We start from the raw sequence: 11136 nt of genomic DNA, 5'->3' as shown, positions 1-11136 counted from the left end.
GCAATGTCAAGTGCAGCCTGTCCTGGACACTCCAGGCAGGGAAACCCATCCTGGGGGGCAGCATGATGGTGGGGGGGCACACTCTGGGGGGAAGAACAGGCATAAGCTCCTTTTCCCCTACTCCATGGGCGGCAGGGAGCCAATTACAAGCTCATTTGGAGACCAAGCTCAGGGTTCCCAAAGCCTGGGGGCAGGTGGTACCCCTGCGGGTGAGGAGGGGCTCTTTCAGCTGAAGCAGTGGTTGGGGCACCTGCCCCTCCCTGGACTGCTCTGGGCCTTTCCTCCCCTTGCGCAGTGATCTGCAGTGTTCTGCAGTGTGCATTGCCCTTTCATCCAGGAACTCCTGGGGCTCAGCTCCCATCTCCCCAGTGGGGAACTCCCATTGCCCCAGGGAGTCAGGATGAGAAAGGCAGATGAGGGGCTTGGGGAAGGCAGGGTTCAGGATTCCAGGGCAGGCGGTGCGTGGTGCGCTCTAGGAGGGTGTGGGTTCCAGAGGTGGGGACCTAGGCTCTAGGCCCATGACTCCATTCAGGTGAGTGCAGGTACCAGGCCCTGGGACAGCCAGTACTTCCTGGGGCCATCATGAGCCCCGATCTCCAGGACAGAGGGGGAGGACCCCGGGCAACTGCAGATGTCAGCTGGGAAGGAGCAGGCCGGCTCATGTTGAGGATTTTCTCTTATTTCTTTATTGGGGTGGGGGTGGGGTGCATCATTCAGATCTTTGTGCTGGTGCCTACGTGCATACAAGTACACACACACACACACAGGTATGTGTTCACGTATGTATACATATATGCACAAGGCCAGAGCTCTGGTGTGCTGGAGGAGAGGCAAGCTCTTTTTCCAAGAGGGCATTAGAAAGAGGTTGATTCCAGAGGATGAGTGGTGTCTGAGGCTGTAGCCCCCCACAGGGTGGGCAGCCAGCTCTGTGTGAATGCTAGGGTGCAGCTGACAGCGCTGGAGGCCTGAGGGCTGGACTCTCAGAGGAGCTTGGGCAGACAGAGCAGCCTCCGGCCCCAACAGCGCTCTGGGCTGGCAGTCAGACCCAGCCCTGGTCCTGAGAGGCAGGTCCTTGAGCTCCTCAGGAGGGCGTGACAACCCTGAGTGCTTCATGGGACCACTCGGTGGGCCCTCCTCTGTGCCAGGCCTGTCAGAGGACGACCCTCCGGTCCAGGTGGTCCCCACGCCCGCTCCGCTGGTGCCGCACTTCCAGGTGCTTGTTCTGGACCTTCTCAAAGTGCTGCAGCAGCTCTGCGTAGTCGATGCTAGGGGAGTCGGCTTTCTGGGACTTGGGGGCTGCCTTTAGACTGTCTCTGGGAAGAGGGAGCAGAAACGCTCAGTGTCAGGGGATCCGCTCACAGAGGGGTTACTGCTGGAGGGCAGTGGGGTCGGGGCAGAGCCACAGGCTGCTGGGCTCAGCCTCTGGGCGTCTCAGGCCTGGCAACTCTTCCCTCACAGCCAGCCCCAGAGCTGGGAAGCCCCTGAACATCCCCGTCTTCCGCAGTTGGTGGGAACAGCCAACACTGCTGCTTGGTTATTGCCCTCGGCCTGTGGGCTGGTGATGGCGCCCAGAGCAGGCATCGCATTGGGAAGCATTTCCTGTTTACGAGTGGCTCCCTTTGGGGTGAAAGCCAGGGCTAGCAGCCAGCCAGGAAGCCAGCTGGGGCCTGGAACAGGGTCGGGGGAGAAGGGGGAGGTGGCAGCTTGGCCCTTTCTCTGAGGCAGGGCTAGGACTGGGGAGAACGGGAACTGCTGAAGAGCCTCTGCTGGGCCCTCCACTTGGCAGGACATTTGTTTTTGAGTGTTGGGGCCCTGAGGCCTGCAGTCACTCACTGTCCCTGGGAGGAGGAAAGCCGGTCTCACCACTGGACATGCCGTCAGCTCCTACATTCCTGTTGCTGCCCCCCTCTCCAGTTGCTCTGTACAGCAACATAGGTTGTGCACTGCACAGCTAGTGTGCATGATGCTCCCTATAATCGTGCAATGCGGTAGCCTTGCTGTCCTTGTCAAGCCCAGTGCTTAGCTTGCCCCTGGGGATGAGATCCCCTTGGGCTCCTGTCCCATTCCTACTCACCCTCCAGCAGTGTCTCATGAAATGTTCTACTCCCTCCCTTTGGCCTCACTGGTTTGGAGGAGATCTGTGTGGGCTAGGAAGCATCTGTTTCCAGGCCCTGAGGCCTGGCGGCCCTGGAAAGGGGTCTCAGGAAGACTGTGGGCTGCTCAGCTGAGAATCTTGGGGCCCTTCAAGTTCATGAAAAGATGCCAATTGGTGGGGTGGGGGCGGGGTGGCGTGCAGGCAGTGGCAGAGCACAGGAACTAGACAGACCTGGACCCAACCATAACTCCACCGCTTCCTAGCGGTGTGACTTGGGCACGTGACTGTTTCCTCGTCTGCAAAGCGAGGGCTACCTAAGGAGCGCCCTGGAGTGGCTGCCAAGATGCTTTGACAAGATGTGTAAGAGCTTTGCCTGGTGTCCAGCCTCAGCTTAGGTACCTGGCGGGTGCCACTGTGGCTACAGTTCTGCCCCTTCAACGTGAGGCCAGCCGGGGCCCAGCAGCTTGAGGGTAGAAATAAAGGAGGCCATTTTGGGGGACACACAATGGAGCTCCCCCAAAATGAACTCTTGGCCATGAGTTCAGTCCAGCCTGAGGGCCAGAGCCTGACAGTTGCCTCTGATGGCCCACCAGCCTGCTGGGCAGGACCGGGGCAGGGGGACTCTTCCCACAGTTGAGATGCCATCTGGGGCCTGGAGGCGGCCTCCTGCACCCCTGCTCAGCTCTGCCTGCCCACACCTGTTCCCTTCCCGCCTCCCTGCTGAAGATGCACCACCACAAAACATCTTGGACGTGTCTACGGCTGCGGCTGCTGCTTTTCTGGGCCTGGTGCTCCTGCCTCCCTAGCGGGGTTCAGCTGACGTTAGTTCAACAAAGATCAAAAGCAGCCGGGTGGGGCCCATTCTAGAGGGCCAGGCTGCGGGCAGTGTTCTAGGCTGTGGTTGCTCCTGGGAAGGGACCTCCCAGGCACAGTAATGCTGGTCCCAGGTGCCACTGCTCCAAGAGAGCAGCCTGGACTTCTGAGGAGGCCAAGGGACACCCCGGAGCTTCTGCAACCCTAAGTCCAGGGTGTGGCCAGACGCTCCTCTAACCCACTTAGGCCAAGGCCACAGGTGTGACCGTAAAGTGTGTCTTCTGATGCTGGGCACCCATGGGTCTGTGCGTTGCTCGCCACGACACTCCTGGCAAGCCAAGGCCTTAGGTTAGGGGAGCTTAGGGGCTCCAGAGACATGCTTTCAGCACTGGATGGCAAACCTGGGGAGACGGGCATCGGGGTGGCGGGGGTGGCGGGGGTGGGAAGAGTGGGCCACATCTGCTCCCTGGGCCCTTAGAGTGGCAAGAAGTCCTGCTCCCTGTGATGGGCAGACCCTTCCTGGCCTGAGGTCTTGGGAGCAGGGTGGGCTGTGTCCCCAAGAGTGGGAGACACTGCCTGGGCTGCTGAGCACAGAGGCCAGGCCAGTTCTCCCTGCCCCACCTAACGCGGATGGCCGTTTTCAGGCCCTGCACGTCCTCTGTAGGTTCATAACCATCCTCGGGCACCGAGGCTGAGGCCAGCCAGCCTGCAGCACTGTGCGGCGAGTCTAGGACTCAGGGCTGGCTCTCATTCCTGCCATCCCACCCGTGCACCTGTCACCAGCTTTTTCTTAGAGGTTCCCTCCTGCCTCACTGAGGAGACAGTCCCTGGGGAGTGGCCCAGAAGCCAGCGGGTAGGGGAGCTGTGGCCTCCAGGGCCCTGATGGCGCCTGGAGCACACAGAACCAGGCATGGGCGAGGAGTGTACAAACTCCCCCAGCTGTTCCTGGCTCCAAGGCCTGCCCCGCAACTCGACCCTGTCTGCCAGCTGTCTGCCCCTCCCAGGGCTGGGACTGTCCACAGCTCCCTTCCCAGGGTGTGAGCTGTCTTCCGGGCCCCACCCTGCAATCTGACCCCTTCCCCAGCTGTTCAGAAGGCCCCTGGCGTGCCCACTGCTCCTGTGCCCCTATCTATGGCATCTCTTCCTAGATTTTTGCAAAGAAAGACTGGGGACCCAGGGCATTGAAGGCTAGGGGGTGCCTCACACACCCATTTAGTCCAAATGTGCATTTACTGACCAAATAACCAAGAGCCCAGAGAGGGCACTGGGCTTGCTGGAGGTCACACAGCAAATCCATGGCAGAGCTCACACCAGATCCTACTCTAGGCCTGCAAACCATGCACTGACCCTCAGAATCTTCTACCCAGAGGCCTCAACCCCTTGGCTCAGGACTTCCCTGACTGACCGTGGGAGATTCTGAGGAAAGTCCAATTTTCCCAGCTTCCCTCTGCAAACTTGTTCTACCCTGGTTTCAGCAGTATGATTGCTCTGAGCCTCCACTCCCCTCCCAAGACGAGATCAGCATGCACAGCCCTGGGAGAGGCGGGGCTGGCTCCCTGGCCAGGAGGCCTCCCAGGAAGGCAGGCTGGTTCCCACAGGGAGACTGGAGGTCACAGGGGAGCAGCCCTTCCTGCCTTCTCCCTGCTTCCGGCTGCACCTTCCCCTCCTGGGTACCTGCCAGGGTGACCCTAACACTATGGGGCGTTGGAAGGGACAAGGCAAAGGCTGGGCCAGCAAGGCCCGGTGTGGATTCTGGGCCTCTCTTGGAGTCTCTTGGGAGCTGACAGGACTCCGGCCCCAGGAACCCATATGCGCGCCCCCCTCCGTGGCTGACCCCGCTCCCCTGGGGACACTGCGTCAGGTACTGTCTCCTGGGGACCACCTGGCGGCACCCCGAGCAGCTGGGGTGGCAGCCAGCTCAAGGCCTAGTCCTGCCACTGCAGGGCACTGCCTTCTGGGGAAACGGGGCAGGGAAGGCAGGAGCCTGTCTTGGTGGGGGCCACACTTTCTGGGGGTTCAGCCTATCCATCTGGTCTGGGGCAGACAGCCGATCAGGTGCACCACACTTGGTCACCGGAGGGCCAGTCTGGGTGGGAGGGACAGTGGGAGCCAAAGCCAGCAGTGTGGAGCGCACAGAGGCTCCGGGCAGGCCTGTCTCAAGGCTGCCTGTGTCCATTGCAAGGGCAAGCACCCGAGGCCCTTTGCTGGAGCAAGGCGCCAGGCCTGCTGAGTGGCTCTAACAGCCTGGGAGGGAATTCTAGACACACAGGGCATCTGATGCAAGCTGGGCGCGCTCCATTCAGCGTAAATCTTCTCAGTGGCTCTGCTGGTTTCCATGGCGACCTGACAAGTGAAATTTTCCATCTCGGATGCCAAATGCCTGTGGATGAGGCAAAGCCTCCAAGGGTTACCAAATATAGACACGGCCCTACAGACTCTGGGGTAGGGGCCAGCCATGGGTTCAGGGTGGGAGCCGGCAGCCCTCTGACCAGAGGCTGCCAAGTTGGGCATCTTCTCAGTGGAGGGGTGCCTAGGACCTCTTCCTTCCATGGGCAGGACCTGAGCAGGGGGGCGTTGAGTGCACTCCTGCCTCCCACCCCACCCAGGAGGTGGCTGAGAAGGTCCTAGCAATGATGCGGCCTCCCAGTGACCCAGGGTTGAGCCTCTGCCACAGACAGGGTGTGGAGAGGGGCTATGTGAGGCCTGGGAGGTGCCCAGGACAGGCTCCTCCCTCGCTCGATGGCCACTGGGGCCCCCATCTCTAAGCTGGGGCAGGAACTCCTTCCCCTGCCTGGAGTTTCTCTTCAGGGTCCTTTGTCTGGGTAACTCCAGATGCCCTCAGAGTTTTTAGATTTTGCATAGCGTCACTGAGCTGGACCCTGATTGCCTGGAAGTGTTGCTACTCCCGGCCACCGTGCGAACGCTCCCAGAATCCCTCGCTCAGTGCTCTGATGTGGAACACAAAAGGCCAAGGGGCAAGTGGCTGCGGGGGCGGGGATGGTGGCCACAGTGACAAAAGGGGTAGGATGCTGAAGTGAGGGAGGCCTCAGCAGCCCCCGGCACGGCCCTTCCTCACCAGGCTCCTCTGGACCTGTCCCTGCTCGGGGGCGGGGCGGGGGCAGCAGTCCCCAGCCAGCACTCACTCGGTCTGCAGCAGCTCGGGGTTGGGCACGCACTGGAGCCGGTGTGAGAGCAGCTGGAAGGCGCTGCTCTGCGGCAGGAGCATGAGCAGGCCGTAGAGGGCCTTGATCAAGTAGGGGTTGTTCTTCACGTCCAGCAGCTGCAGGCGCAGATCTGGGGTGTGCAGAGGGCAGGGTTCAGGGACCTGGCACTGCTCTGGGACATGCCCAGCCCGTACTCCCTGCCTCCGACTGGCCAGGACCACAGGGACCTGGTGCCATGACACCCACAGCCCAAGGACCCAGCTGTGTGGGCCCAGCCAGGTGGCCGTGGCTTCCAGCGAGTCAGGGGCTCCTTCACAGCCCGTCGCGCTGCTCCCGCCTCCCCCAGGAGTGTCCTAGCAGTTTCCATGATCTCATCTTCCTTTCTACCTGCCCACCTGCCTGTCTGATCTTTCCAACAGTCACCTCAGCCCGACAACCCCGAGATGCGCTGTGGGGCCTGGTCTGTTCCCCGCCCCCTGCTCAGCTGCCTCCCTGGTGATATGAGGGCTCGGGGCTCGTAGTGTAACAGATTCTCCAGTCGGCTCCGCACGTGCCAGCACGGGAGAGCTATAAATAGGGTGTGCTGGAGAGAAAGACGGTGGATTAGGACAGCTTTAAGAGAGGGCAGGATGGAAAAACACTTTTGTGTATAGCGAAACACACACCAAAGCCCCAGAGCGTCTGCAAGGTGCTTCTGGGGGCTCTGGCTCACATGCCAGCCCTGCCACCACCCTGCCAGGTGGAAAGAGACACACCCGGGGGGCTGTCCAGCACTCATTCCAGCCCAAGCTGCAGCAGAGAGCCCGCTAATGGCTGGCTGCACCACAAGGCAGTCCCAGCTTCCCCAAGGCGCACAGGGGAGGCGGGATTGGAAATGGGCTCACTTCTCTCCTGCGAGCCTCTCCAGGAGAATCACTGGCTTCTACTTTCTTGTGTCCCTAGGCCCAGTCCAGGCATTGTTTGTGGAGGATGTGCCATGTGCCCTGGGAAAGGGGCTATGTCACCCTGGCAGCGGCCACACAGGGGGTCCCGCTGACGCAGGGAGCCTGAGCAACCAGGCCTTAGGGCCAGGGTGTCGATGAGCAGGGAGCAGAGGAATGGAGGCCTCCTGGTGCCCTCCACAGGAGACCCCCACCACCACTGTCCCAGTCCTGGCTGCCCAGCAGAAGCAGGAGCCTGTTTCCAGTCCTTTCTTCCCTTTGGGCCTTGGGGAAGCGGGCACTGCCTGTGGCCAAACCAGCCACCTCTAGGATCCAGGTGACTCAGGGCTGGGACGGTGTTGGGCGAGACCAGGGTGTATCTCTCCTGTTACCCTGCCCCAGCAAAGCCCTGGGCTTGGGGGGAAGGTGCTTGGAGTTCCTCCAGGGTCAGGGAGGGAGGGCAGTCATCCCAGGGATGCTTCTGGAATGCCAAGAATGTACAACTGGAGAGATGAGTCAGGACAGACCAACAGCGGGAGCAGGGTCTTTTTAGGACCTGACCTCAGGTGGCCGTGTGGGCGCCTGTGTCCCTGGGAGGCCCTCGAGGAAGTGAAATGTCAGCCTGGGCACACTTGGGACAGGCTTTAGTGCACTCTGCGGAGAGCAGGGTCTCCCTCCTGCCTTTCTGTCTCCAGGGCATCAGTTCCCATGGCACCCTGCTGCTTGACGAGGCTGCCCTTTGAAGGGGGCTCTGGAGGGGATGGGAATGGGTGTTCTTTAGCCCCTGCATTCAATTTGGGCTCCAGGGCTCAGGCTGGGCGGGTCAGAGACGCTGCCAGAGAGTATGAGAGGCCTGGGTGGTCAGCTTGTCAGGGAAGGTGGGCACCAGCAGGGTGGCCGCCTGGCTTCTCTGCACATTATAAATACACGAGCGTCATTCAAAGTGTGTATGTCGAGGCGCCGAGAGCTGTGCTCACCCCAGCCAGCTGCCACTTTTGCACATTCAGCCTGAGTGTTACTAAGCAGGCAGCTCCTGCCCACTGGCTCCCAGCAAATGCCAACTCTTCTTTCAGGGAGGTGCAGGCATGGCTCTTGGGCCAACAGGAGCACCTGCAGAGGGACCCGGGGGACCCACGACTTCAGAGAGCCAGGGCAGGGGCAGCAGGCTCGGAGGGGTGGCTGGGCAGCCCAGGGGCCTGGTATCAGCCTTCAAGGGGGTTCTGCTGTCAGTGCTGGCTCATGTCCATGAGACTCACCTCGAGGGATACAGGAAGTACCCAGGTTCTGATGCCACATGCCCCAGCCCTGCTCTGGCTGGCCTTGCAGGCCTATCATCCCAGTCTTTATTTTTTTATTTTTCTGAGATAGGGTCTCGCTCTGTCGCCAGGCTGGAGTGCAGTGGTGCGGTCACAGATCACTGCAGTCTCCATGGCCTTGGCTCAAATGATCCTCCCACCTCAGCCTTCTGAGTAACAGTGACTACAGGCATGCACTATCATGCCTGGCTAATTTTTAAAAAATTCTGTAGAGATGAGATCTCACTATGGTGCCCAGGCTGGTCTCAAACTCCTGCCCTTAAGAGATACTCTAGCCTCAGCCTCCCAAAGTGCTGGGACTCAACAATCCAGAAGCTTCCCTGGGGTGACTGCTCTTCCTCCCTCCCCAGCCAAAAGAGACCAACTGGAGCTTGGCTCCACCCACCCCACTCCAGGCCAGCCTTGGGCTCATGGTGTGAGGCGTGGTGGGAGGTGGTTCTTACATGTGAAGATGGGACACTCGATCAGCTGCACCAGCTTGTCCACCTCTGCAAGGAAGTCCACGGTGACCTCCAGGTCCCCACTGAGTGTGCAGTCAAGGAAAGTGTGACTGCTAGGCCAGCACAGCCGCAGCTCAGAGCACCACGCGCCCTGCCCACCTGCGCCTGGCTTCCTGTGCACAGAGCCTGGTTCTGGTGAAGCACGATTTGGCGCACAAAGGACACCAGTCTCTTCTCCTCTCCTCGTCTTTCTGTCCTAAATGGAACCCCCCTGTTATGGAGTTCCAGGTTCCGCTCCAGCAGCTGCCTCCTCTGCACCCTCCTGGGCTGGGAGAGGCTCTTATCACAGCGCTGCAGCCCACTGGGGGAGGGATGGGCAGGAAGGGTTCTCTCCTCTCCCGCCAGCAGGGCTTCGCCAGGGCTGCAGCAGGCTTGCGGCGCTGGGCAGTGGCCCGCCAGTCTCTGGGTCACAGAAGTGGCTGAGAGGAGCAAATCCAGGTTGTAGAAGGTAAGCAGGCCCACTGTGGGGAGTCAGGCAGGGCCACACCTAGCCCTCCACTGAGGTACCTCCTGGCCTCTTCTTCCTGACTCCCAACTCCTGGCTGGTCATGTTGCCTTCTAAATAGCACTCCAATCCTGGCTTACATGTCAGGCACCCACAGATGGGGCTAGTTTGCTTCTTGGTGTTTTAAAAAAAATCTGGCCAGGCATGGTAGCTCACACCTGTAATCCCAGCACTTTGGGAGGCCGAGGTGGGCAGATCGCTTGAGGTCAGGAGTTTGAGACCAGCCTGGCCAACTTGGTGAGACCCTATCTCTACTAAAAATACAAAAATTAGTTGGGCGTGGTGGTGAACGCCTGTAATCCCAGCTACTTGGGAGGCTGAGGCAGGAGAATCACTTAAACCTGGGAGGCGGAGGTTGCAGTGGGCCAAGATCACCCCACTGCACTCCAGCTTGGGTGACAAAGCGAGACTCTGTCTCAAAAAAAACAAAACAAAACATCTAACCCTGGATGCCTTTTGAGGAGCGTGGTGCTGAGGTGAGCATTGGTGCCTCCTGCTTCCGAGGCCTCCGCCCAGCCTGCTTCTCCCCAGCGTGTCATCTTCAAGCCTCTCGGGCTCTAGCTCTGTGGCCCCCAAAGGCCCAGGCCTGGGCCGAAGCCTGCAGGCTCACCCAGCCGTCCACCTATGTTTCCAGCTCCGGGCCTTCTCCCCTACCCCCACACCAGGCCCAGGAGGAACTGCAATGAGCAGAGGGCAGCCACCTTCTCCCAGGGGCAGGAGCTGCGGTTCTCTCTTACCCCAGCAAGATAGCCCAGCATCACCTGCTGGCACCCGCCGGGCTGGGCCTCCTCAGTCCCAATCCCAACCCACAGGGTTTCTCCTGGGCCAGCTCCCCTCCAGGAGCCCCTCTTTGCTGCCAACCTCGCTCTCCCAAATACATCCCTCCCCTCCCAGGGTCCTGGTGGCCCTGATGTCACAAGCCCTGAGGCTGAGTGGAGGGGTGGGGACAGGAGCATGGCACTTGGGCCCGCCTGTTGGGTGAAAAGGGGGCAGCCGACCCCTTCTTGCCCCTCAGTGGCCCAACCCCAACCACAGTGAGAGGAAGGATACAACTTCTGGATGAGGTCATAGGCGTGCCGGTAGTTCTGGGTGAGGAAGCAGAGGGACACCGTGGTGACTGGGTTGTGGCACCAGGAACGGTACAGGCAGCAGAACAGGTTCTGGCTCTCCTGTGGGGGAAGAGGTGTGAGCTGTGAGGAGACCCCCACTCCTTGCCCCCTCTCGGTCCATGTGGGGACCTGAGGGAAGGGCCACAGGTCTAAGACCCAGGGGTCTTTGGTCGGGGGCAGCCGGAGCCAGCTTAGCACTCTGGCTGTTAGGCATCCCGGCTGGGAACGAGCCGTCACAAAGGAAACGCTGACAGCTCCTCCGCAGACCCTGTCATTACCTCCCAGTCCCAGAGCTGTGTGGTGGCTGTGAGGGCCTGGCTGGGAGTGGCTGTCCTTTGTGCTGGCATGTCTGCCCTCGGCAAAATCACAGTAATTGTCCCCTACTCCCTGCCCCCCTCCAGAACTCTGTGGTCCCGGAGCCCCATGGGGCTGGGAGGGCGACGGGGGAGTGCGCAGGGAAGGGAGGAAGCACACTTAAATGCCGTCTCCTCCCCACCTCTGCAGGCCACCTCGAACACTTGGAAACCACCCAGGAACCCAGCCCACACTTGGGGGAGCCCCTGCCCCGGAGGAAAATTCTTAAGGCCTCTGCGAATGTCTGGAAGGAACCACAGGAGGGAGGCAGGGCTGTGGCCTGGATCGTGCAGAGCCACTTGGCCCCAGATGCCCCCGGACATGGGCCTGGATATCCCCGAGGCTCCTGGGGAGGGTGCA

The 11136-nt window shown here is 60.7% G+C and overlaps 1 protein-coding gene across 2 annotated transcripts in view; it reads right to left on the bottom strand.

The window, feature by feature from the left end:
• Window positions 1–663: 663 nt before the first annotated feature.
• Window positions 664–11136, bottom strand: part of LOC105491296 (VAC14 component of PIKFYVE complex) — a 115322-nt gene continuing 104849 nt past the window's right edge. The window contains exons 16-19 of one of the 2 annotated variants that reach the window (XM_071084901.1): window positions 10364–10482; window positions 8752–8831; window positions 6052–6202; window positions 664–1313 (exon numbers count right to left, since the gene is read on the bottom strand). In XM_071084901.1, the coding sequence (XP_070941002.1) occupies window positions 1151–1313; window positions 6052–6202; window positions 8752–8831; window positions 10364–10482 (513 nt within the window). In that variant the 3' untranslated portion in view covers window positions 664–1150. The remainder of the gene's footprint in view (window positions 1314–6051; window positions 6203–8751; window positions 8832–10363; window positions 10483–11136) is intronic. The other variant, XM_071084902.1, reaches the window with a different exon arrangement.

The sequence above is a fragment of the Macaca nemestrina genome, chromosome 18 (genome assembly GCF_043159975.1).
Source record: "Macaca nemestrina isolate mMacNem1 chromosome 18, mMacNem.hap1, whole genome shotgun sequence".
Lineage (NCBI taxonomy): Eukaryota > Metazoa > Chordata > Mammalia > Primates > Cercopithecidae > Macaca > Macaca nemestrina.
This window is presented reverse-complemented; position numbering and strand designations above follow the sequence as displayed.